Raw genomic sequence first — 26,097 nt, forward strand, 5'->3', positions numbered from 1 at the left:
GCACTTTTAACATAACGATTTTTCAACCTCCCCGCAAAACTTGGCGCATTTCCAGTGTGTTTAGGTGTCTCCAGTGAATGAATAGGCGCACCGGAGTAACTATATTTGTAGGCTCAACTTGTAGCATTCGACGACGTCATGTACCAGCAGCAAGTGAATACTGCAATACCTGAATATACTACTATTTGCGTTACCTAGAGAACTGCCGTGGCACTAGTAGGTCCACTTCGCGCATGCGTCTTTGTATTGTGGCTTTGGCTCGCAAACGAGCAGTCATCCCAGCCAGAGCCTTTCACGCATGCGCCGTGTCCCGAGCACCATGGTCGTGCTCATGCTCAGTGTAAGCCGCCGCTCGGTGTGTGTTGGAGCAGGACGCGCATGCGCAGTGTCCCCGGCAGGTCGGCCGCCCGGCCCCGGGGAGAACGGCGGCTCCATGGGAGGATGAAGGAGATGGTTGGAGGTTGTTGCGTGTGCTCGGATGAGAGGGGCTGGGCCGAGAACCCGCTGGTCTATTGTGACGGGCACGGGTGCAATGTGGCGGTGCACCAAGGTGGGGCATCTTGAATTGGGGGAGGGGCAAATATTGACAGAAGGGGCGGTAGATACACACCGTTGGGGCAACTGTTACAAGGAAAGGGGCAGGTGCAGAAAAAAGGGGTATTAGATATAAAAGGGGCAGTTATAGCCCCAGGGCAACTGGAACACCGATCGGTGATTGTGTGACGTCCCCTACTTAGGGGTCATTACTGGGGCAGGCACTGACATGGGAGTTGCAATACTCTATTTACATGTATGCTAATTACATATAAGGAAGTTAGTTACGATCTTTAATCACTTGCAGAAAAATCATCCCCAAGGGCTTTAACTACGCAGAACTAGCATTTACCTGATGGTGATAAATATCTGGGCTTTGTAATGATTGTTCAGTACAGCAAAGGCTGTAAAGCTTGTTTCTCCATTTGTGTTTGTTGTACAACTCTGTGGATATGTGTACTTTTTTTTAAATTGCAATCATTTCGACTGATGTATTACGAACTCACGCACAGTTAGACAATAGAGCATGCAGAAGATGATTTTCGTGATATACGAAAGTGCAAATTTTGCATATTTAATTTTATTGAATAAACATATAACTGTTTATATATGCATGTGTTTTTGATTGTGGAAATTGTTGTACGAATACATATTATTTTTAGTGCTACATAAGTCTGCAAAGGTGTGATGATAAGACCTATGTGGTTTAGTGAGTACTGTCTCTGACATACGGATGTGGGTTCCCTGTGATTGAGCTATAGCTGCCACTCAGATCACAGGAAACCAGGCAAGGATGAAAGGGCATAACATTTAGGGTGGGAGAAATCTACAACACATGCATATGTACAATGTCACATAGGGGTTACTGATATATCTATTACAAAAGTAAGGTAAATCACTCTTTTTTTTATCTAAATATATGCATGTCACATATGAACCTAATTTTTTTTATTTGCATGTAATTATAGGCATGTGAGTTATTATTTCTTGTACTGTTAAGTTAATGTAAATCATCCAGAGATTGAAATTGTACAGTGCCTCCTTGTGGCCGTATTAGCATAAAATTAGTACTACCCTTGCATAACAGCAATATTTGAGCAAAGCTGATCTCCGACATGGGAGTACACTTGTTTTACCCAACACATGAAGCCATAGAAACCACAGTGAATTTATTCTGTTTGGAATGCTATGTGAACAAGTTTTGGCTTAATGACTGTCTGAATGAGCCTTAGAGAAGCAAATTGATTAAACCATCTGAAAAAAGATTGTCAAAAGAAGTCAGTCTGCAAAAAAAAAAAAAATACATCTCTGGTGTTCGTACCATATTTTTATTATAATAGGCCACAGTGATTTATGTTCCTAGCAATATCCATAATGTGGTGCAGGAATTTAATGCTGCACAACATTTTCTCATAAAAAACAGTTACCGCTTACGCTCAGTATATCAGGTTACAGGTTTTACAGTTCCTATAAATGTTACTCATTGCTGTGTAGGCCAGAGGTGCGTGACCTGTGGGTAAGTATTCCAATTTGAGTCCCAGGGTCGGTATTGGGAACTTTCTCCTATGGGTGCCTAGAGCACTGAAATTTGTGGTCCCTGAACAGTGGCACACTGACACCGGAGCCGCAGCTAAAGTAAGCATGAGCACCACTGCTGTTGCCCATGTTTCCTGCAAAAACATTATAAAACATGTTGCAACATTTTAGAAATTTGACACAATAATGTATTTGCAGCACCTATATCTGATGTTGACATTTAATGTGTCTGTTTTGTGCTTTACAAATGCATTACTCTCAACTCACTATGAGCCCTGCCCATGGTCTTGCTAAATGGGGATATGACCATGTCACGGTGGATTCCCCTGTGGTGTACCCAACACTGGGTCACCCATCTCTAAAAACACATGCACACTCCTGTTAGTGGGGCACATCTTACAACTGTCTTGGGATAAAATTCCTGATTGGCGGAACTGTGGCACAGTCCCCCCAAACAGAACTGTAGTGCCTAAATGAGGACAGTTGGGATGTATGCAAATGTCAGAAATATGCATTTTGTATGTTAATATCTAACAAAAAGTTGCAGTGATTAGCTTGCAGCTTTTTATTTCAGAATTTTCATTTACACATCCAACTGATTGCTTAAGTGTCAATATACAACATGTAAAAAACATTTTGTTTTCAACCGAGTAACACTTCCCCCTTTCTTCTAGCATGCTATGGAATTGTACAGGTACCCACAGGGCCGTGGTTCTGTAGAAAATGCGAGTCGCAGGAGAGAGCCGCCAGGGTGGTGAGTTTGTGATTTACTTATATTGTTATGTTTTCAGGGCTGCAAAATGTAGTAGTTTTAGAGCGAAAAGTTTTTAAACAAGTACTCAAATATTGTTTTTGTGTGAAAAGAATACAACCGCGTGATCAATATTAACATATACTAAATGCTCTTGCACTAATATGACTTTTTAACCCATGATGGTGCGAGTGAGATTGCTGCCTGGCTATATTACTAGTTTGACTCTATGCAGACATATCCAATGTGCTTCATAAACAAAGGTGCCTGTAAATGAGCTGAATATGGCACAACTTGTTTGCTTATGCTGCGTGCCAAAAAATTGCGACCTTTTTAAATGAGAATAGATTTAATCAGGGGGATTATGCTTTGTACTCACTGATGTCACATAACTTTTTAGATATCAGCAACTAGCATCATACATACTATGCAGAGCTCAAATTCTCTCCACTTTAAGGACACTATGTAATCTTATCCACGTGGAGCTGCTTAAAGAAACCCTTTCATTAAAACAAATATGTATTTATCGAAATGGTCTATTGTTCCTATTGAAACTTCCTATTATAACAGTGTTGGCCTTTGAAGGCAGCACTCAAGTCCTTTGCGAAACCTCTCTTGTCTTTGTAGACAAGACCATTGCTTCTTATGTCTAAAACAAGGCCAATCCAGTCATGCAATGTAATCACTTTGTATTGCCTTGTTAAAGAATCAACGTGTGTGGATGACAGTATATACATTACAATCAAATTTAGCTATGCATAAACACAAAAAATAATGGGCAAATTGATTCATAATCTGATTAGGTGGGTTTTTTAGCAAAGAGTATTGGATTGAAATATGTGAATAGCAATCGGGCGATTAAAGTCTAATTAACCTACAACTGTCCTAATTGTACATGACCTATACATTTTCAGGTCAAAATTATAATGTGTAGGAAGAAATATATTTTTAAAATTCAGATTGATGAAATACAACCAGATTAAACCAATCAGATTGTAATATGTGCCTTCCTTGTATATTGATATGACTGCACAGGAATACAGTTGTTCACTCAGAAACAAACAAAAACAAGATATTGATGTGTGTGGCTACGTTTATCAAATCTCCAGCCCTCTGCTCATGAGACCGAGCACCTCTGTGTATTCGCTTATCTAATGTTTAGAAGGAGAGTGTGCTGATGGGGGAGCTGGGGTTTCAAGTACAGAGATGCCAAATATTTATTATTATCTATTTATTAACAGTTATTTATATAGCTCCTACATATTATGCAGCACTTTATAGAGAATATTTAATCATTCACATCATTCCCTGCCCCAGTGAAATTTACAATTTATATTCCCTACCTCACGGACCCACACTCATTTTATCTTTGTAATATAGGAGGAAGCCCACACAAGTACGGGGCGAACATACAAACCACACAGTGCCTTAGTAGGAATCGATTCCATGGTCCCAGCGCTGTGAGACAGCAATGCTAAACACTGTGCCACTATGCTTCCCAGAGTAATCTGAAGTATGACTACTATTTTAGTGTGGACTCAAACACACAAAGGGGTATATTTACTAAACTGCTGGTTTGAAAAAGTGGAGATGTTGCCTTTAGCAATCAATCAGATTCTAGTTATTTATTTAGTACATTCTACAAAATGACAGCTAGAATCTGATTGGTTGCTATAGGCAACATCTCCACTTTTTCAATCGCGCAGTTTAGTAAATATACCCCAAAAATTGTTGAATGGATGCACACACACACAACAGATGTTTACACTTACTGACATGCAGACAATAATTTAAGGAAAAGTGAGAGTGTTTGTATGGAGATTGTTTTGTGGTTGATGACCAATTAGTTTTAAAATGATATAATAGTTGTATGTTATTGTACCAGTATAGCGATGACATTCCTCAGTCTTAGTCTTCGCAGAGACAGATGCACACATTTTGTTGTGAGTTTGGTAAGATGGTCCAAAGATCCTGGTGTTCTGTTAATAGTAGGACAAAATATTGATATCCATGTTCAACACTAATGGACACTGGGAGTAGTGCACTATGTTTCTATTGTGGAAAGCAAATAAAAATGCATAATTGCATAAAAGTTGATATATGTCTCAATTGTACATAGAATCTTTTTAAAGCAAATATTGGTGATGGCTGTCATTTAGTTTTCTTCATCAGAGGTAGCCTCCGAAACTTCCAATAGCAGCAGCACCACCAAGATAATTAGAAAACTGGCACCCACAGTTTGCTAGAGGATACATTGTTGTGCTGCAGTAACATCTAATGTGTCTTAGAAACCCTCTATGTTGTGCAGTTACTAAGGATTACCTAGAGTTGGTGTGAATAAGTAGAAAATGCTTTTTGATGGCTAAGCGCGATTTTGTCTTTCCCATTGTTCTGCTTGCTTTTGTAGCACCAATGAAATGTATGAATTTCCCATTGTAGAGACCATTCTCTAATTATATAATAAGGCCGGAGTTTTTATTGTATTTGTTTATAGGTGAACCAGTTTTTTTTAAAGCTGTACTACCACCTAGGGGACTGTCCTGTACGGTGCCGTCTGCAATATGGGGCTGGGTGAAGTTTTCTTTGGGTAAACAAGTGAGAGTACAAATGAGGAGCCATAATTAAGGAAATTGTGGCCTCTCTCTTTAATCGTTCTGAAGCCATTTTAAAGTGGTGAACAAAAAATGATCACCACTTTAGATAGTACTACAACTTTAATATTATTGGCCAGCAGTCAAATTTACCCTCACATGAGATTTAAATGGCAAAGCATATACATCTTTATGTTTTTGGAGAACCTAGCAACATCTATAGAGGAAGTTTTCTACATGCAGGTGGAAAATTGTGAGCAGTTGTCTCTTGACTTATGTGAGAGAGTTTTCCTTCCTCGCTGCACTTATGTGGAGCTGAAGTAACATTGTAACATGGCCTGTGAGGCCTATCCTTGCACTCTACTGCCCAGATCTTCATTTCCTGGATTTACCTACTCATTTGTGAAGGAAGAACTTGCCAATGTAAACAAGTAGTAAAGTCTGCTTTAGTTTTCACAATGCTGCTGACAAGTAAATTTAGTTATTTGTTCATGATATTGACTTGGAGTCAACTTTCACAGAAATATGGCAGTGTGCAAAGGAACAAATTCTAAATCATTTTCTGAGTGACCAGAATACAGTTTGCCCTCCTCTACAATATATCTATATTTTCAGGTTTATTTCCCTTTTAAAAGTCTCAATGTTTTTCTCCTTGTTCCTGTGGAAACTGAATAAAATAATTTTTAATCAATGTGAGAACTCAGCTTCTGGGATGGTGCATACCTTTGCAATTAAATAGGAATCCAAGGTTTGAAAGAATCCTGGGACACTTAGAAGTGGTAGTAAAGCTTATTTTTGTCATGACGGTAAAAAGTACTTAGTATTTAATTTAGGATGTTACCAAGGGTCCTTATTTCCAGATTTCATGGGAATGTCCCTAATATTAAAAATTGACTAATTGTACAATAGAAGTGTAAGATCATTTACAATTTAAGAAATTACATGGTAAAATAAAGTTAAATAAACATGATTATGATGGTAGACTACAAAGGTCAGATTAGGACAAGGTGTTCTGAACCTGTGGTATACAGTATGTTTATCAGATGAAAAAAGAAGAAAACAGAATATTCTCAACAGAGACACTCTGAATTTACATTATTATTGTAAATCCTAATTTTATGTATTTATTTGATTATACATATTTGGTTCTACCAGAGTAAATATAAGTCTATAAATCCTAGCTAAATATTTAAAATTGAGTTTTGTGAGTGAAGAATGAAAAGTAGTCATTAAAATTCTGAGTTACCCTCTTTCTGCTTAGAGAGATATTTTTAATCAACTATATAGTTAGATTTAAACTAACACAATTGCATCTCTAATTTTCCTGACATAAATTAAGAGCCTTTAAGTTAGTGATAGGCAACATGCGACCCTCCCAACCTTCACTCCATACTTTACTGTCAGATTGTTTGGTATAGTTTGTAAAACTTGTTTATCTTACATTAAAATGCCTGCTGATATGTTATCTAACCTAGTACAGAGTCTAAGGGAAATGTGTGGCCCTTTTGAAGGTGAGAAGACCATCCATACAGCCCCTGAAGTGTATCAGGATGCCTATCACTAATCTAAGTATCATACTTTCTTTAACTCAGTATTGATTTCAGTCTATTTAAATTTCCATTTATGGTGTGAGTCTATATATTTCTATACATAAAGCACAATGTGAATTATTCTAATAAGTGTTGCTCTGTAATAGACACACAATTATCTCTTATGCTGTCACCCCCATGTTGTGCTCTGAAAGATCACAGCATAGGAGGAAGAAGAGAAAAAATACCCACTGTCAACATAACCATGAATAAAATAATAGCAAAGTAATACCAATGAACTTTAACCATAATTATGCAAAACAGTTTTAAAAAATGATAATTTATAGATAATAAAACCTGGCTACAAATAATACATGAGGAAAAAAAAAAACTACAGTCTCCTATAATGTATATCATCCAAAAATTGCAAAAAGCTAAATATACAAATAAAAATGAATTCCAGTTGTTAAAATGTATTTAAAATAATATTAATTACTTCTGATTTAGCAATATTAACTGACAACCCGGAACTTTTCAAAAACTGTCCAAGTTTGGGACACTAGTTAGGTGTCCAGTCAGCATTAATAAAATGTCATCTGTATTATTATTATTATTATTATTATTATCTTTTATCTATAAGTTGCCACAAAGGGTCCACAGCACCGTACATGACATTTACAGATAGCAGTGATTCATAACACATAACATGATACTTAAAGAACAAAATACATACACCAGACATACTGAATGAATAAAAATATAGGTAACATAGTAATGCAGATCAAATTATTTATGGGACAGTGAGAGAGTGTGATGGTAGCTATCAGTGAGGAGTAGGCCTAAGCTTAAGAAAACAGGGCTAGGGCAGCAGGCCAAGAGGTACAGAAGGAGATAGAATATTAGAAGGAGAACATAAGGAATGAGAGCCTACATTCTAAAGGAAAGGGGAAGACACAAGTAGGGTGGTACTGACTGGAGGAGTGGGGGTGAATGCCGGGACAGGTGGGCTAGGTGGAAGGCTGATAAGCTTGAATAAAGAAATGAGACTTAAGGGCACGCCTGATGCCTTTGAGAGTAGAGGCTAATTGGATGGAGTGTAGGAGATCATTCCACAGCTGGAGATCAGCCCGGGTAAAGTCCTGGAGGCGGGAGTGGGAAGAAGTGATTGGTGAAGTTGTGAGCCGGCGGTCATTGGCAGAGTGGAGGGGGCGGCGAGAAGTGTAGGTAGCGATGAGGTTGTAAATGTAAGTGGGGGGGATTGATTGATCGCTTTGAAGGTGAGGGTGAGGAGTTTAAATTTTAATTCTGTAGGCCATGGGGAGTCAATGTATGGGCTGGTGGAGGGAGACAGCAAAGATAGAGTGGCAGGAGAGAAAAATGGGGTGGGCAGCAGCTTTGAGTATAGACTTAGGAGGGGCATAGTGAGAGTCAGGTAGACCAGAGAGAAGGAGGTTACAGTAGTCAAGGCGAGAGATTACAAGAGAGTGAATAAGAGTTTTGGTGTCTTCCATGACGAGAGAGGGCTGTATCATGGATATATTTCAGAGATGGAAGTAGCAGAATTTTGAGAGGGGCAGAATGTGATGTTTGAACGAGAGGGAGGAGTTGAGGATAACCCCAAGGCATCGGACTTGAAGGACAGAAAGGAGGGTATCGTTATTAGCAGAAATAGAGAGGGTGAGGTGGGTGGGAGAGCCCTGGAACGGGGAAAACAATTAGTTCAGTCTTGGAATTATTGAGTTTAAAAAAGTGCTGTTACATCCAAGATGAGATGGCTGAGAGACAGCAGGAAACACAAAACATATGGGAAGGGGAGAGGTCAGGGGATGAAAGTAAAGTTTGGGTATCATCAACATAGAGGTGGTACTGGAGGCCAAAGGAGTGGATTAGGACACCAAGGGAAGAGGTATAGAGGGAGAAGAGCAGGGGACCAAGAACGGAACCTTGGGGAATTCCGACAGGTACGGAAAGAGGGGAGGATGTGGAATCATGTGTAGAGAATGAAAAGGAGCCGTTGGTGAGGTAAGAGGAAAACCAGGAGAGGAGTGTTACAGAGGCCTATAGATTTGAGAGTTTGCAAAAGGAGGAAGTGGTCAATGGTATCAAAGGTAGCAGACCGGTTAAAAAGGATAAGAAGGTAGATTTAGCGAAGAGAAGGTCATTAGTGACCTTAGTGAGGACAGTTTCTGTGGAGTGGAGGGGCACAAAAACCGGATTGGGTCAAGGAGTGAGTGAGAAGAGAGAACAGAGGTGAGACGGTTGTAGGCAACCTGTTCGAAAAGTTTGAAGGCAAAAGGAAGGAGGGAAATAGGGCGGTAATTAAAGAGAGGCTGGGTCAAAGGATGGTTTCTCTAGAATATCGGGGTGACGAGACCATTTTTAACGGAAGAGAGGAAGAATCTAGAGGAGAGGGATAGGTTGAGGAGGTGTGCAAGGTGAGAGCAGACCTTAAGAGAGAGAGAGAGAGGGGATGGGGCCCTGTGGGCAGGTGGAGAGAGGTGAGGAGGAGAGAAGGTTGTGCACTTCATCTGCAGATACCGAAGTAAAGGAAGAGAAGGAGGGTGAGCTAGCAAGTGGTGAAGTGGGGAAGGAGATAGCATCCACAGAGGATGGTTTGAGGGGGGACAACGTGGCCAGGAAGGGTTGAGAGCGTAGGGCAAGAAGGGACTGCTAGGAGGAGATGTTGGAGGTGAAGTGGGTAGCAAGGTCGAAAGCAGAGAGTGAGGAGGGAGTTGGAGGATTGGGAGGAAATGAAAGACTTAAAGAAGAATTGTTTAGAGAGTGATAGGGCCATACTGTAACAGGCAAGTATGAACTTGAAGGGGAGGAAGTTAGATGAACTTCAACTTGGTGGAAGAGGTGGATGGAGTGTACCTCAAAGGAAGAGAAAGAGGGAAGGTTCAGGGAGAAGAACCTGGAAAGAGCAGCATGCCGATGTATGTCAATGCCACTACCTTGCCGGTCCCCAGGTCTAGGTGTGTGGCAGAAGGACATGCCCCCGAAAGAGTAGAAGGAAAGGTATTGTCCTTAGGGGATAGCCAGGTTTCAGTGATCGCAAGCAGGATGTAAGATCTAGAAAAAAAGAGATCATGGATAGAAGTCAATTTGTTACAGGCTGACCTGGAATTCAGAGACCACAGGATAGATGAAGAGAGGGAAGAGGAGAGATGTGGATGAGGTTGTTGGGGTTGCTGGACTGCAAGGGTGTGTTTAATATTGAGCGAGGGGCATGACAGGGAGAGAGGGTTGGAATTGGACAAGAAGGGGACCCATGAATGGACAGGGTATGGGGGGAGGAAGGGAGCAAGAGGTGGGGGAGGAGTGGAGATGGGGCTGTCTTGGGGGGAGGTATGAATGAGAGAAGGAAGGACTGATGCGAGGGAATAGGTTTCCAGTGGGGGAAGAATAGGGAGGGGTAGGTAGGAACACAGAGTTGCTGAGAGAAGAGCAGTGAAGGGAACAAGAGGGAAATGGGGTGGGGTGGGAATAGGAGAAGAGATGGGGTGGGGTAGTGAGTCAGATCAGAGGCAGGGGAAAGAAGAAAGGGATGGGGATGTGGGAAAACATAGGAAGGTTGCACAAGGGAAATAGAGGTAGAGGACAGAAGTGAGAGAGGAGCAAAACATAATAATGCTAGAGATAAGTGTGAAATAGACAATTTAAAAGCATGACACAAAGAAAGGATGGTGAGAGGTTAAAAGTGAGGAAATGGTGAGAACAGAAAAGGTGAGTGACTGCAGAGGTAGAAGAAGAGATGTAAAAGGATCAGCAAGGGAATGGGAAGTAGTTAGGACAGTACAGATAAGATATGTGTGAGTAACCCCCCTCCCCCCCAAAAAAAACCAAACAGATTAGACAATGACATTAGGCAGGAGTGGAGGGGGGATTATAAAACATTAGGCATAGTGGAAGGTGTGCTGTGGTGGCTGTGTATGATCACTGGGCAAGGGGAAGCTAGGAAGCCAGTTAAAGATAATGGTAAGTGGATAAGCAAGTGTGGCTTGAAGGTGGGGAATACAAGCAGCAGCATAAGTGAAACCAACAAGTAATAGTAATAAAACTGCAGCTGTAAGAATTATGGTTGAGAAACAGATCAGCAAGGAGGGTGTAGGCAGTGCACAATGCAGGTGCATGAGGTGGAGGATATCAGCTCACAGATGATTGTTGTCTTCCTGTAGCAGTGTTTCCAGGTATAATGTTCTCCTCTTGTTCAACTCTTGTGTAGCTCATACTATGCTATCAAAATTTGTAAATACATTTGTAACAAATACACACTTGCTAAATACATAGGCACTGGCTAATACAGCCTCCCTAGGCTGATACAGCTTCTATCAGCTGAATAAGTAGGGTCCTAGAGCTATTTGATCACTTTCTTGAATTAACCCCCACTACTCACACACTACAAAGATAGCAATACCATTTTTAAACAGTTAGAGGGTAAGCATACCATATATCTAAACGACAAAACTGCATATATGATCCCTTAAAGATATCTGGTGCAGGGGTAGTGTTAATTATTTACCATATACCATAAAGACTAATAGTAAAAATTCTTGTTTTCATCACATGTTCAAGACTATAAATATACAATATGTTCTGATTGCCTGAGCCAGAAATTTAAAGCTAAGGGTGTACAGAAGGGGGATAAGGTGCCTCTAGCTGTCTCAAGTGGCTCTGAAGAAAGCTATAGGTGTCTTATTTTAGTCTTCAGAGAAGCTTTAAGAAAGTCATCCCGGAATCCACACTTTTTCAATGTAAGCTTCAGATAATCCCACTTAACACCATCAAATTATTATTTTAACAGCAAAATATATTTTTGGGGGAAAAAACAAGTGTTGGACAATATAAGGAATGTATGTTGCCAGGCTGGTGAGAATGAAGCCTCTGTGGTTTGGGCAACCAACAAAGAAATTACCTCAAGTGGTCTGTCAGAATTTTAGAAAAACTTTTTAAGTCAGTTTTTTAGCACTGAGATTGCCCTGAAATTCTGGCAGAGGTTTATATCTCTATCCGGTTTTGGAATCATAGCTGTATTAGCGGTGAACAATGTCTAGTGTAACATCCTTGAACTGCAGCACATTGTTGCCTAGAGGGGTGAGGTAAAGAGTAACAATATTAGAATGCTTCTTATTATACCAGGTCGAGAGACTCTACAGTTCTTAGGGCCTTTGATTACTCACTCGAACTCCCCATAGACAACAAGCTTGTCTGTCCCCTCCAGTTAAATACAAAGTACCAATATCCACACTGCATTGTACAAGCATGATCCTTGCCTAGTTAACGTGCATAAAATTGAGCTTTAGACCAGAGGCATTTTCTGCCTATTAAAAGCCAGTCTTTTGACTCCCAAGGTGTTTTGCAGAAAGTCATTCTTGATGACTTTATACCTCTCCTCTAGTTCCTCGTTAGCTGCCTGGAGTCTACTAAGCTAAATAAGGTGCTTTTGATGCAAACCAATGCAGATAAGTGGCCTCCGTTAAACCACTTTGAGATAATCCTAGAATTGCATCGGAGATCTCCCATTATCCAGCATAGACAGTACTGACTCTCTAGGAGGATTTAAACTCCCATCAAAGTTTTCAGTTGTCTGACCAAGTATAAATATGGATTTTAGATTATTTCAATCTCTTCCTAAGTAAAGAGCTAACAGACATATAATCTAATCTGCAGCAGCAGCCCTAAGCACTAGAGGAAAAAGTGCAATCCCCCATAAGAAGGATACACTCCCAAGATTTGAGGAGGTGAAAGCTCTTAAGATGCTTTGTAGAATCTGGAATTATGGTTATGATTGCCTATTGATGACTTGTGTCTCCTTACGTCTGTAGAGGTGGAATGGGGACGTGCAGAAGCGAAGCGTAGGCCAATTAAAGTAAAGGAGTGTTCATGTAATTGTGTCATAATTGGATGTGGATACACAGATTTTAGGAGACTTATCTCTTGTGGGTACTGTAGGGTTGGTGCATCGATACAGAATGAGGATATTGACATCGGCAGTCCCTCTCGGAATCTTGTTGCCTCCTCCTCTGCAAAATTGCTAAAATTTACCCCTTCCTCACTCAGGAAGTGGCTATAACCCTGGTTCACAGGCTTATTATATCCTGCTTTTACTACTGTAACCTCTCTCTACTTGCCTACCCACACCACCTTTCCCCCCTACAATCCTTCCTGACTACTTCAGCTAGACTAATCTTTGTCTGACGCCACTCTTCTGACCTTGTCACATGATACATTCCAGCACCACCACTCTGCTATGTCTGTGAACTTCAACTCTCTTCTCCCCTCATAACCCTCTCCCACTACCATCTCCTAGACTTCTCCTGCGCTGCTTGCACCAATAAAACTCCCTGCAACACCCTATCAGACTTTCTCCCAACCATCAGTCCTCCACACGGTCCCTCAAAACTCATCTCTTCATATTTGCCTACCTGACATCCTCTGTAACCTTCATATTCACTCCCTCTACCTTCTCTGTCCACCACATCCACTCCACTACTGTCTCACTGGCACAGTCCACTCCACTCCACTCATGTCTGTCTCCCTCCTTCAACTCTTTTGTCATATCTAAAGCTGAATCCTCTGTTGCTAGCTCATGACCATCCATGTGTGTGTTAATAAGCTTAATTGTATTCATTGGTTGTTACATTGATTGTATTGATTTATGTCTTATTTGTAAGATGATTGTCCAGCGCCTTATAAATAACTGTTGATGATTATGTCTGTCAGTACAGTCAAACTCAATCAATTATGTGCAGCTTTCAGATAATGGTAATAACATGACTTACCAATTGCATAATTTGCAGCAAACATTGGATGGATCATGTCTTGAAAGGGTTATTGACTGCTCTGTGTATAAAACACTGTAGCAGTCTAATTTCGTATGATGTTATAAACATTGAAGTGTTCTGTGTTATCGGTACACAGTGTGGAAGGATGAGGTGGGGATAAAGATGGGTTGGTTCCTTTTACTGCATTCTTGAGAAGACAAAATAGGGAAGAGAGGCATAACTGACTCTTGTTCAGCACGTTGCAGCTGAAGGAAGCCCATCTATAAATATAATACATTTATTTTTATTAAATATAAAACCTAATTAGTGATGGGTCCTAATGCAATGATGGGCAACAGGCGACCCTAGGACTGCATACAGGTCTCCAAACCTTCACCTGCGGCACCCGGCTGCTTCCTAGTTTGTCAGATTTGTTATAACTTGTAACACTTGTTTAAAATGCCTGCTGATATGTTATTACAGATAGGTGTCTCTTTCTTTGATTAAATGTATGTTTTTTAACTTATTACTGAGTTGAAGGGTAATGTGAAGTCTTTTTGAAGGTTAGAAATGTGCCTCACCCATATTAGCTATTTTAAACATGCCTTCATGCGAAAATACTAAGAAACATTTTGACTTGGTTTCTGTTTTTCAAATTAAGTTTTGTTTTTATAACTAAGATACCCCATAATCAATATAAAGTGCACTAGTTTCACAAAAATGGATAACAGACAAAGCAAGAAAGATATAACATGGACACAATGAAAGCACATATCAACTAATGTTGTTTTTGCTGACGTTTGGACAGCCTATGGAAGATTATTTAGGTGTTGCTTAAAAACCAACCTTTTTGTCCCACTTTAGCCTCCTTACCTGTGATATTTGTTTGTAATTATGAAGACTGAGCAAGAGACCAATGATTTATATGATTACAAGGGATGTCTACAAGTGCAAATCTATGACTCTAGTGCTGTTTTGTAAATGTTTATTTCAATATTCTGTAATTTTGTTTGTTGTTTTAAAGTATTGCATTTTACAAACTAGCTTCACTCATGAGCTCTTTGCATTAGAACAGATTAGCTTTCCTAATCATATGCTAATAGTTTTGCGTGTATGTGTACTGCGAACTCTTCACCATTCTCTCCTTCTTTCCAGAGATGTGATCTTTGTCCACATAAAGAAGGGGCACTGAAAAGAACGGACAACGGAGGTAAGACAGCAGATGGTGTGGGTGATATTCGGTGTGGACTTGACCTTCTGTCGGCTCCTACTACCGTGTCTCTCACCATCTGCATTTCTTCACATGCTCCTTGCAGGTTGGGCACATGTGGTATGTGCGCTCTATATCCCAGAGGTGCAGTTTGCCAATGTCCTGACAATGGAGCCCATAGTCCTGCAGTATGTACCGCATGATCGCTTCAACAAGGTAACTCTGTAGTGATCCTTCTTTTTTTAATATGTCACCACAACCTGTGATTCTTGTTAGCTACCGCAATTCCTTCCTCCAGTCTCATCGTGCTTGCTCCCATAGACCTGCTATATATGTGAAGACCAAGGACGAGAAAGTAGGGCTGCATCTGGGGCCTGTATGACCTGTAACCGACACGGCTGTCGCCAGGCATTTCATGTGACATGGTGAGTCTTCCAGAATATTGAGTCAATTACTAGTCCCTAGGATCCTCTGACAAATCAGACACCCAGTAATGTCATGGCAAAGTGATCTGACAATAATTTACAATTTGAACACTTCCTATACCTACTTAGTGACTTGCTCTAGACTTGAAATAGCAGCATGGCTCTCGGTGGTGGTGCGAACTAGTCACAAACTGCGATCCCTATAGTTATACTACTTTGTTCAGTATATCACTGTGAATGCCATAATGAATAGATTGTGTGTCCAAAAAGGAAATATAGAGGCATTTCAGTGTAACCGAGACACCTTCATTACCAAGTCCTTACTACTGCTCTTCCATCTTAGCGCTCAGATGGCCGGGCTGTTATGTGAGGAGGAGGCTCAAGAAGTGGACAATGTCAAGTATATTGGATACTGCAAATACCATTTCAACAAGATGGTGAGAGATCCACAGGTAACCTTTCTAAATTACTGCAGGTATCCTCTGAATATTCTGTCTAATACCACCTTGCATCTCATCAATACCACAGTTATTCTCTTTTTCACATAAAAGCCCACACACGAGGGGCTTCACGTGCTGTATACTTGTTAATCTGTTTTCACACAGTGTGGCAGACTATTAAACACATTATGCTGTCTTTTCCCTGCAGATCCACCTGCATGGCAAATATATTTATATTGTTATCTTCACTTCAGCGGTTATACATACAGAATTTACAGATGACGCTTTTATTATAGACTGTGGAAACGCACAGTGCTTATACATCTCAGAAAGTGAACATCAGAAGACTCTGGGATAATAATACACAACATATAAACATTTAACTCCATGGAGCATTAGTTTTCAGGGCAGAGCCCAATGTCATTTCGGCCCTAAGCACAGCATATGATGTTTTATGTTCCATGAGTACACACCCCTGTGGAAGGTGAATAGACAGGAGATCCATTTTGTGATTCTGTTGTGAATTTCCACAGCCATAACACCTATTCCTTCTTAGGACATTGGAAGGTTGGTGTGTTCCAGACATTGCCTATGGCTGTATATGGCTTTCCTTCCATGGTATTCTTTTGTTCACTGCTGCAATTCACTCTACTATTGAGATAATATTAAAGGTCAATCAATGTCGGGGGTAGTGGATTATTTGTCCTGAAACAATGTCTCATGCAAAAGAGCTGTATCATGGGTGCAGGGAAACATATTGAACATCAGGTCTAATGCCCAGCATTTGAGCCTTTTAAGGTTGGTATTTCCCTCAGATCATGCGGCAAGTTAATTAAATGGTTCAGAAACCCTTGTACTTTGGGACATCTCCAGATTAAGTGAACATTGTTCCTCTCCCTGCCTTTTATCATTCCAGGCAGAAGTTATATACTGTGGCAAAGTGACCGACTTACTACTTGTAAATCACTTTAGCTTCCCTCTCAGTTAGCAGGCCCAAAGTTTTGGCGGTAATGAGGCCTTGCAAACAGGCTAAAACAGAGGACCTGTTCTAAGCACCTTTTATCTAGGTGAGGTGGGTGGTGTCAGACTCAGCAGGAGGAACCATGGGTGTGTCACCTGTCAATCAACCTTGAGGTGGGGGAGGAGCATAGGTTTTATAAGGCTTGGGTCTCCTGTGGGTGGTCAGTGCTGGACAAGCTGGCTGATCTAGTAGACATGTTAGCTCAGTGCTAGGGGGTCACCAAGGAGATATTGTTGGTTTATGTATAAGACAAATCAAAGCAGACAGCTATTATATCAGAATTGCGTGTGAGTGTCACTATACATTAGAAACTTTAGGAAGCCATAGTGTAGTAGCTACTGTGCAATATGTACAGTTACATTAACTACTTGGGTAATAAGGGGAATCAGTATGGGGACATCTTGATTCTCAGGCCATTCTTAAATAATAATTAGAATAGATGATTACTTGTAAGGTGACACAGATCTCTGCAGAGTCAAACAAACATCATGACAAATCATACATAAAAACAGACAAAGTAGATATGAGGGTGATGAAGCAGGTACTGATGTGAGACAGAAGGTAGAGAGGGCCCTGCTCATGAGAGCTTATAGCCTAGATGTATGTTATTGTATGCTTTTTGTGATATGTCACTTTACTCATTCAGGAGGCTATTATTGTATTTAGGTGCTGAATTTGTTCTGGGACCAAGCAAGCAATCAACATTTTTATCTGCTGGTGCAAATTAGACATTGAAAGCAATTGACTGATTGGTTCATATGGTCTAGTGCAAATTTTGCACCTAAATGCAGTTAGTAATGTTACTGTCTAAAGTGTGTGGGCACAAGTTGTTTTGAAGGTGAGTTACATAAGGTTTTAGGTGGGTTAGTATTGGTTAGGTCAGACTTATCCTTAAATTGCTGGAACATCTTAAACGTGAATTAAATTCCCGTTAAAACGACCCAGAGATTCCAATGTCTACTAATGTCCCGAATGTTCACATTTGCAGTGCAAGAGTTTTATGCACATTACAGCTGGATAAGCCTCCCAGGGATTATCTTTAAATGATATACATTTTCATTTTCATTTCGATGAAAGTGCATTATTCAAGTTTTTGTTTGATTAACTATTCAACCGTTTTCCATGCCAAAATTGTGTCCACTAGTGGCACTGATTCATTTGGAGTCTGGCGCTAATTTATTTAATTTATTTTCCAGAGAGAAAAATAAAATGTCAGCTCCCACTTATATGTATTAATACAGATTGATTAAGGCCCATGTGCTTTATTTAGCACTTCTAGAAAACAAAACCATGGTTTTAAATTAGGTATATTTTCCCTTAAAGGCACGTGTAGACAACTGGCTGTCCAACCATAATGGAAATATGACAGACCCGGCCAGTGAGCCTTATTATGCTTTAAGGTATTGCATAAGCCGTCTAATGTCCATGAGAACAACAGGCTTAAAAAGCATTTATAAATAGTTAAAAAAAATTTAGAGCTGTTAATCTCATGTGTTCCTCAAAGGCAATTCTTGAGTGTTTCTCTTCCTCTGTACCTATTTGTTTTTTAATTCTCTCCATTTTTTTTCTTTTATATAACTTTATTTATTTCCTCTCTTACTTAGAAAGTCTCCCGTCTCCCTTGCCCTTTCATCCCAGGACGGTGCAGTCGGTCTGGTTCTCCTTCCCTGGAGAAACCCCTCCTGTTTCGAGAACGACAAAGAAAGGTACATTTAACGATTATAATTTTCTCTTTCATCCTTTCTGGGGGACACTGCTACCATGGGGTTATGTGAGGGGAGTGGAGTTTGGCACTTAACTAGTTAACTTGTTAATGTTTGCTGCTGACAAACCCCTCCCCTCTGCAACACCCCTGTAGCCTCTTCAGTTTTAGTTGAGTGCCCAAGGGAGTTGGGCTTACTTATGCTAGTTAGTACATTTTTTTTCACTTTACATGTTTTATTTTACTTTCATTTTTTTTTAATTTCCTACAGAGGTGTGCTCTGTCCTCGCACAGAGCACACTCGTTTAGGTAAAGAAGCAGCTGTCAGACTGAGAGCCGGACGGCTATCACTGACAGCAGTGAGAATTTTTTCTTCTTCTTTGCATTGCTGACAGGCGGCTACTATAAGCCGCTGTTTCACTGATCGTTATTAGGTTACCGGCGCTGCCACAGGTGGTAGAAAGCGCCGGTAATCACTGCCGTAGCAGGCGGACATTGCTGGTCTATACCAAGTCCCCTCCTCAGATAAGGAGGGGGGGACTTGGTACTTATTTTCAGCGGCCAGGAGAAGCACTGAATGGCGATTATTGCTTAGAGAGACGTTGTAGATCGCCCTTACAGCCAGCCTGGTAGGATATGGAGCAAGTGCAGGACCGGGAGAGCTATGAAAATAGAGCTCACCCGCCTGCAGAGAAAATTTAGACTCTCCCATGGCGCTAAGATCTGCACGGGAAAATGGCAGCAGCTTCTTCTGAGGAAATAAGCAGAGCTGCTGACAGACCTCTCCTGCTTCACACAGCTTAGTCTTAGGAAGGCTAAGTGCCAAAAATATTAAAGCACCTAGAGCAAAGTATTCTACTTGCTCCAAGTGTAAGGTTAAATTACCCATTGAACAACAGGACCCGGGGGACGCTTTGTACTGACTGCATTGGGGCTCCCATGGTAGCGCAGGCACAGACTAACGCTTTACCTATAACTGAAACACCAGCGTGGGCGGGGGTTACCACATTAGTACAACTGCTTTCTAAGCTGGCAGAGATTCCAGCGGTTGCGGCGGTCCCCCCTTCAACCTCTGGAACAATAGACCCCCTTAGTTCAGGAGGGACCACGGGGATCACCGAGTCCGGTGTCTCTGGACAGGCAAGAGATCTGTCCGTACTATTCTCTAAAGCCCCTCCTACGGGAGATCCAGCTTGGTCTGCATCATTGGTCAGGGGCCTAGATCGGTTAAACCGTTTCTTGGAGGCGCCAAGGCCTTTACCCAAGAAAAAGCGCCACAGACATGCTAACCCCCTTTTGTCCTTCTCTGATTCGTAGAGATCCTCAGAAGTGGAGGGTGAGGTTTTAGAGGATTCCACACAGGTTACGGACCAAGAGGAATCTCCCAAGATATTAGGGGATTGATGACCTGTGGTAGCAGTGCGGCAGACCTAGAGAAACTAAACCTACAGATCGTAGTCTTTTTAAAAAGGTCAGAAGGCAGACAGTCCGTTTTCCTCCATCTGTGGAGTTGAAAGAGATTGCTGAAGCATCTTGGAAAAAGCCTGATCGCAGGTTTGTTATTCCACGAAGGTATCTGGCTCTATACCCTCTGCAGAAGGATGATCTATTCCGTTGGGTACAGGTCCCAAGGGTTGATACGCCAGTGGCATGCTTAGCTCGCTACACGACACTCCCTGTTCTAGGGACAGCCTCCCTGCAGGATCCCACTAACTGTAAGATAGAGGCTTTTTAAAAGTCCCATCTACATGGCAGCAGGTACTTCATTTAGACCCATGTTTTCATCAGCCTTGGTTGCCAAGGCTATGTAAACATGGGCTGAACAATTGGTGTGCAGGATTCAGACTTGCTTCCCCTTGCCCTTCACCTCAGGGAGGCGTCAGGGTACTTCTATGAGGCTGGCCAAAACGCAGCTTCCATTTCCTCCTCTGTTTCCGCAACAGCAGTGGCGGCTAGGAGGACCTTATGGCTGAGGTCCTGGGATGCGGACTCCGAATCTAAGAAATCTTTGGAGTCACTCCCTTATTCAGGTGGAGTGTTATTTGGCCCTGAATTGAACACCATAATTTCCCAGGCCACAGGAGGCAAAAGTACCTTCCTACCAGTCAATGTCCCTAAGCCTAGGACATCCAGGTTTGGCTCATTTAGACAGCCCTTTCAGGGGGGCTCATCTAGTCGGGCCCAGACACACAGGTCCAGACACATCTGGCACCAGAGGACACTCGCACAGAGGTAGGTCCTCCTACTCCTCCACGAATCGTCCCTCTTCCAAGCTCCCAGCTTGACGCCCATCCCCCCTTCTCACAGCGGCGGGAGTGGAGGGGCGTCTGCTCCTGTTCAGAGATCAGTGGGCAGAGTCCTCGGGCGACAGTTGGATTTGGGGGATTATGACAAGAGGTTACATAATAGACCTATCAGGCCCAGTCCCTTGTCGTTTTTTTTTTTTTTTTTTTGCAACCAGCTTGCCCCACGACCCATAAAGAAAACAGGCAGTGCTTCTCTGTGTTGCCTGTCTTCTTTCCACAGTAGTCATCCAGGAAGTTCCGGAACACCAGAAGAGACAGGGTATCTACTCCAACCTCTTTTTGGTCTAAAATCCGGGTGGCTCCTTCCGCCCTATCTTGAACCTCAAACAATTGAACCTACACCTGCAGATGGTCAGATTTAGGATGGAATCCCTCAGGTTGGTTATCAGGGGACTGGAAGCAAACCAGTTCATCGATGGACATCAAGGACACCTACCTCCATGTTCCGATCTGGAAGGCACATCAGGCTCTTCTCAGATTCACAGTGGGACCTTCTCACTACCAGTTCACAGGTCTCCCATTCGGTCTTGCAACAGCACCAAGGGTGGTTACAAAAATAATGGCGGTGATGGCGGCTTGTTTTCATTCCAGAGGTGTGCAAATAGTGCTCTACCTGGATGATCTACTGATCAAGGCTGCCTCTGCTCACCTGCTCGACCAGCATCTACAGCTCACTGTCAGGATCCTGGAGATGCATGAGTGGCTCATAAATCAGGGAAAATCCCAGTTTACCCCTTGCCAGAAAATGACCTTTCTGGGACTGATAATGGATACCAGCAAACAAAAGGTATTCCTTGCAGAGGACAAATCACAATCCTTGCGGGACTCTGCAATTCTAGATTTGTCCTGCTGCAGACTGTCGGTACTCTTATGCATGTGCTTACTAGGAAAGATGGTGTCGACCTTCGAGACTCTCCCTTACGGTTGAATTCACTCTCGTTGCTTTCAATGGTGCCTCTTAAAAAAAATGGTTAGCATCCCATCAGAAGTTAGAACGCCAATTGATTTGCTTGTCTCCTGAGGCGAGACAATCCCTCAGATGGTGGATAGCCCAAGACAATTTGCTAGTTGGCAGGTCCTTTGCCCCATGGTCTTGGATCTTAGTATCCACAGTCACCAGCCTTCGGGGATGGGGGGCTGTGGCCCTTCATTTGAGACTTCAGGGGCTCTGGTCTTTATTCCAGGCATTCAGACCTGGGAAGCAGGCATTCAAAACTGGGAAGCAGACTATCTAAGCTGGCATGCAATTTTGCAGAGGGAATGGTCTCTTCATCAGGAGGTTTTTCAGACTCTGGCTGTTCGATGGGGGATTCGGGACCGAGACCTGATGGCGTCTCGTCACAAACGAAAGGTCCTTCACTTTTGCTCAAGAGCAAGGGACCCCTTGGCAGTGGCCGTCGATGAAATGATAATGCCCTGGGACTTCAGGTTAGGATACCTGTTCCCTCCCATTTCCATGATTTGCGTTCTTCGGAGGGTCAAGCAGGGCGGACTCCCAGCTATACTGGTGACTCCAGCTTGGCCTCGGAGGGTCTGGTATCCAGAATTCCTGATGATGGTGTTAGGTCCAGGTCTTCAGTTACCTCTTTGAGAAGACCTTCTTCTAGAGGGGCCATTCCAACATCAGGACTTACCTCGGCTGAATTTAACGACATGGCTGTTGAAGCCTTCCTTTGGAGGTCCAGAGGGTTCTCTTCACGAGTAGTGGACACCCTCCTTAGGGCTAGAAAACAAGTCGCAGCTCAAATTTAACACCGCATCTGGCTTACCTACATTAGATGGTGTGAGAGCCGAACCTGCCACACGGCTTCGTTCCACCTCTTAAGGTTTCTTGCTTTTCTCCAGGCCTGGATGGGGGCCTTCGTCTGGGATGCTTAAAGGTGCAGATTTCGGCTCTGTCTGTGTTTTTTTCACAGTCGCCTGGCAGACATTTTGGACATCAGGACCTTCTTACAGGGAGTCCTGCATATCCAACCTCCATATGTTCTGGGGCAAGCTGGTTGCAGCACCCTGGGATCTTAATCTGGTCCTTAATATGCTTCAAGGACCTCCCTTTGAACCGTTACAGTCTGCGGAGTTACGGTTCTTAACATGGAAAGCTGCTTTTCTACTAGCCATTGCGTCTGCTCATTGAGTTCCGAGCTGGCGGCTCTCTCATGTTGCGAACCATATCTTGTGTTTCACGATGATAGGGTGGTTCTTAGAACCGTTCCTGCCTAGAGTAGTTTCTGTTTTTCATGTTAACCAGAAAATAGTGGTTCCAGTGTTCACAGAGGAACCACAAACCTCTGGAACAGGCTCGATGGAATTTCTGGATTTGGTCAGAGCACTCCGAATGTATGTTCATAGGACATCAAACATTCGCCGCACAAATTCTTTATTTGTTTTATTCGACTTCTCAAAACAAGGATGGCCGGCTTCCAAGCAATTTATTGCTAGATGGCTTACGTTGACTATTAAGCAGGCTTATGTCGAGGCTAACCGACCTGTGCCAAATCGTATTGTTGCCGATTTTACCTGTTCTGTGGGCTCGTCTTGGGCGGCGCGAAATGGGGCCTCAGCGGACCAGTTATGCAGAGCAGCCACTTGGTTCCTCGGTCCATGCCTTTACAAAAGTTTACCAATTCAATGTCCTTGCGTCGGTAGACGCCAGTTTTGGTCGTAGTGCTCTACGAGCCGAGCTATCAGCGGTCCCTCCCTTAAGGGGGCTGCTTTAGAAAGTCCCCATGGTAGCAGTGTCCCGAGATGGGATGAAAGAGAATAGAGGATTTTTAAACTCACGATAAATCCGTTTCTCTGATTCCATCTGGGGGACACTGCGTTCCCTCCCTTCTGCTCTTCTGCTGTTTGGTCTCTGGTTGGTTGGCTCCCCTTCCTTGGGGCTTTACACTTAATCTGAAGAGGCTACAGGGGGGTTGCAGAGGGGAGAGGTTTGTCAGCAGCATACATTAACAAGTTAGCTAGTTAAGTGGCACACTCAATTCCCCTCACAAAACCCCATGGTAGCAGTGCCCCCCAGATGGAATCAGAGAAACGGATTTATCATGAGTATAAAAATCCTCTTTTTTAAAAAAAAAATATTTATTTATTTTGATTTTTTTGTTTTTTAAAGTACCCCCCTTCTAAATTGCTATAGCATGCAGTTGTCAATAGGATAATGTGTGGTATTCTAAACTAGGGGAAAGTTCCCTATCAGTGATTGGAACAGCATGATGTAACATATGGCTGTTATGTTGCTTTCTTCTCACCTGCTACTTGGGGCTGTCATAATGCAGAAAGTGGTGGACACAGTCATAGTGCTGGAAACATAGTGCATGCTATTTCAGTCGGGGCTCTGTATTCTGGTGATTTTTTTGGAATTGTAAAATTTGGCCTTGTGTAAATATCGTTCATTTGTATATTTTGTTTTAGAGCCACAAGGACAGGGAAAGAGTTCGGCATCGGAAACATCGTGATTCACCGGGTCACATAACTGCCCCTCCTTTGCTGCCAATCTCTGTAGAGAAGGTATTTGTGTTCTACCTGAACTCCACCTCTAAAATGCACAGGTGCCTCTACATAAAGCTTTTCAGATGTTCCAATAAACCACTTCTCTACTGACTGACTATCCGTTCTGATCTCCTAAGTTGTCATTTAATTTTCTGTCTAAATAGTCATTGGTTTGCCAATGTTATCCTGGCACAATCACAAATCAATTCATATAACCATGTTATCATAGTTTATATAATTAAATATTATTTAAACACACAAGCTGTATGCATTGACATAGACTACTCCTTTGGCAGCTTACTTGCAATATATGTTAGTATCGGTGGTAGTCACTTCAGTGACTACATAAAATCCGACAGCAGTTTCCCCGAGTCTAGAATGTTTACTCTACATTGTAGACGCGGCGCTTCCTTAAATGCCCACCTTAATGCCGAGAATGTCTGGGTCGCACTTTAACCTGACGTGATTTGGACACGCAGGCATGTTCATTGCCCGGAATAGTTTGCAGGAGTGATTGCAAGCAGTCGTTCTCACCTCCAGGTAGGAAAGCTGAAAATTGGACTTCTCCTATTGGGGAAACTGCTATCAGATTTTATGTAGTCGATAATTCGCACCCAACCCGTCAGTATCACTCCTGTTTCTAGTGCATGTTAGAGTTACAAGTCCTGATTCTAGGAGGAGAGATTAATAACAATGTCTTTAGGAGTTGTATTACAATTATACAAATAAAATCTGCAGAAGTTGCAGTGATATCTCCATAATGTTGCTAGTGATCTCTTTTACTTCATTCAAAAATAAAAATTTCCCAATTAATCGATGCGCCTTCAAACTCTTCCACATGCTGTGACCGGTGCCAGGAAATAGACACTTCCTATTGATTTTTTTTTGCTCTGGCATTAGTTAAGATTCTCAACAGTTTTACTCTTTGCATTGGGACCCTTCATGTACACCTCTTGTGAATTTAGTCTTGCAATGACGCAGCAGTCGTGTGTATCTGTCATCGAGGTGGCACAAAATGTGGAGCAGCCATTGCAGAAGCTTTTATGATCTGGTCAAAGTCAAATGCTTATGTCACTATGATTCATGATATATCTGGTGCACATATTTCACCCCAATTTTCAAACGTAGATTGAACCTTCTCATGCTTTGTATTGTATTGGCTCCATACAGCTTGAAAGCAGTACAGACAGTCCAGAGGTCCCACGGTCAGAGATGAAAGGAAAGAAACCATCAGGTCACAGAGGTCGCAAATCAGGAACTGGCAAAGGGGCATCGGGAGCTGGTGGTGCTTCATCTACAGGTATCTTTTCAATATGTATTTGTGTCTCTTTGTAGTATTAGCCTTTATGTTCTAGAACTGTCAGAAGACATATTGTACTTTTCTATGTAGGTAATAATCTTTCATTTAAGGTTTCAATTTGTTCTATTTTGTCTCCTCTCATTTCTACAGTCACTACTTACACTTTCTCTTGCAGCAGGGCACATGTTTGACAAGCTTTAGGTTTTATATGTGGAATGGGTTTTCTGTTGACTATTCACTGATTACAAGCAGTTACCTGTACCTTCACCCATCATATTAGTTCTTCAGTATGACTTTCTCTGTAGGTAAATGCAGTATTTTAGTTTTCTCCATCTTATCTGGGGGACACTGCTACCATGGTGTTGTAGCTAGGGAGTGTGGAGTTGGCACTTAACTAGTTAAACTGTGGCTGCTGATATTGTCCCAACAAAAGGAGAATGCAGGTATAGGTGGCCTTCCATCCTCATTTATTCCTTCAGACCTTTCCCAAGGGGAACCG

At 42.1% G+C, this 26,097-nt stretch overlaps 1 protein-coding gene across 1 annotated transcript in view; it reads left to right on the top strand.

Moving 5' to 3' along the window:
• The first annotated feature begins 397 nt into the window (after positions 1 to 397).
• Positions 398 to 26,097, top strand: part of MLLT6 (MLLT6, PHD finger containing) — a 44,464-nt gene continuing 18,764 nt past the window's right edge. Inside the window, exons 1-9 of the mRNA XM_075177042.1 lie at positions 398 to 550; positions 2,745 to 2,824; positions 14,861 to 14,915; positions 15,022 to 15,131; positions 15,237 to 15,340; positions 15,684 to 15,792; positions 18,406 to 18,507; positions 24,221 to 24,316; positions 25,469 to 25,598. Coding sequence (XP_075033143.1) covers positions 442 to 550; positions 2,745 to 2,824; positions 14,861 to 14,915; positions 15,022 to 15,131; positions 15,237 to 15,340; positions 15,684 to 15,792; positions 18,406 to 18,507; positions 24,221 to 24,316; positions 25,469 to 25,598 — 895 coding nt within the window. The 5' untranslated portion in view covers positions 398 to 441. The remainder of the gene's footprint in view (positions 551 to 2,744; positions 2,825 to 14,860; positions 14,916 to 15,021; positions 15,132 to 15,236; positions 15,341 to 15,683; positions 15,793 to 18,405; positions 18,508 to 24,220; positions 24,317 to 25,468; positions 25,599 to 26,097) is intronic.

The sequence above is a fragment of the Mixophyes fleayi genome, chromosome 6 (genome assembly GCF_038048845.1).
Source record: "Mixophyes fleayi isolate aMixFle1 chromosome 6, aMixFle1.hap1, whole genome shotgun sequence".
Lineage (NCBI taxonomy): Eukaryota > Metazoa > Chordata > Amphibia > Anura > Limnodynastidae > Mixophyes > Mixophyes fleayi.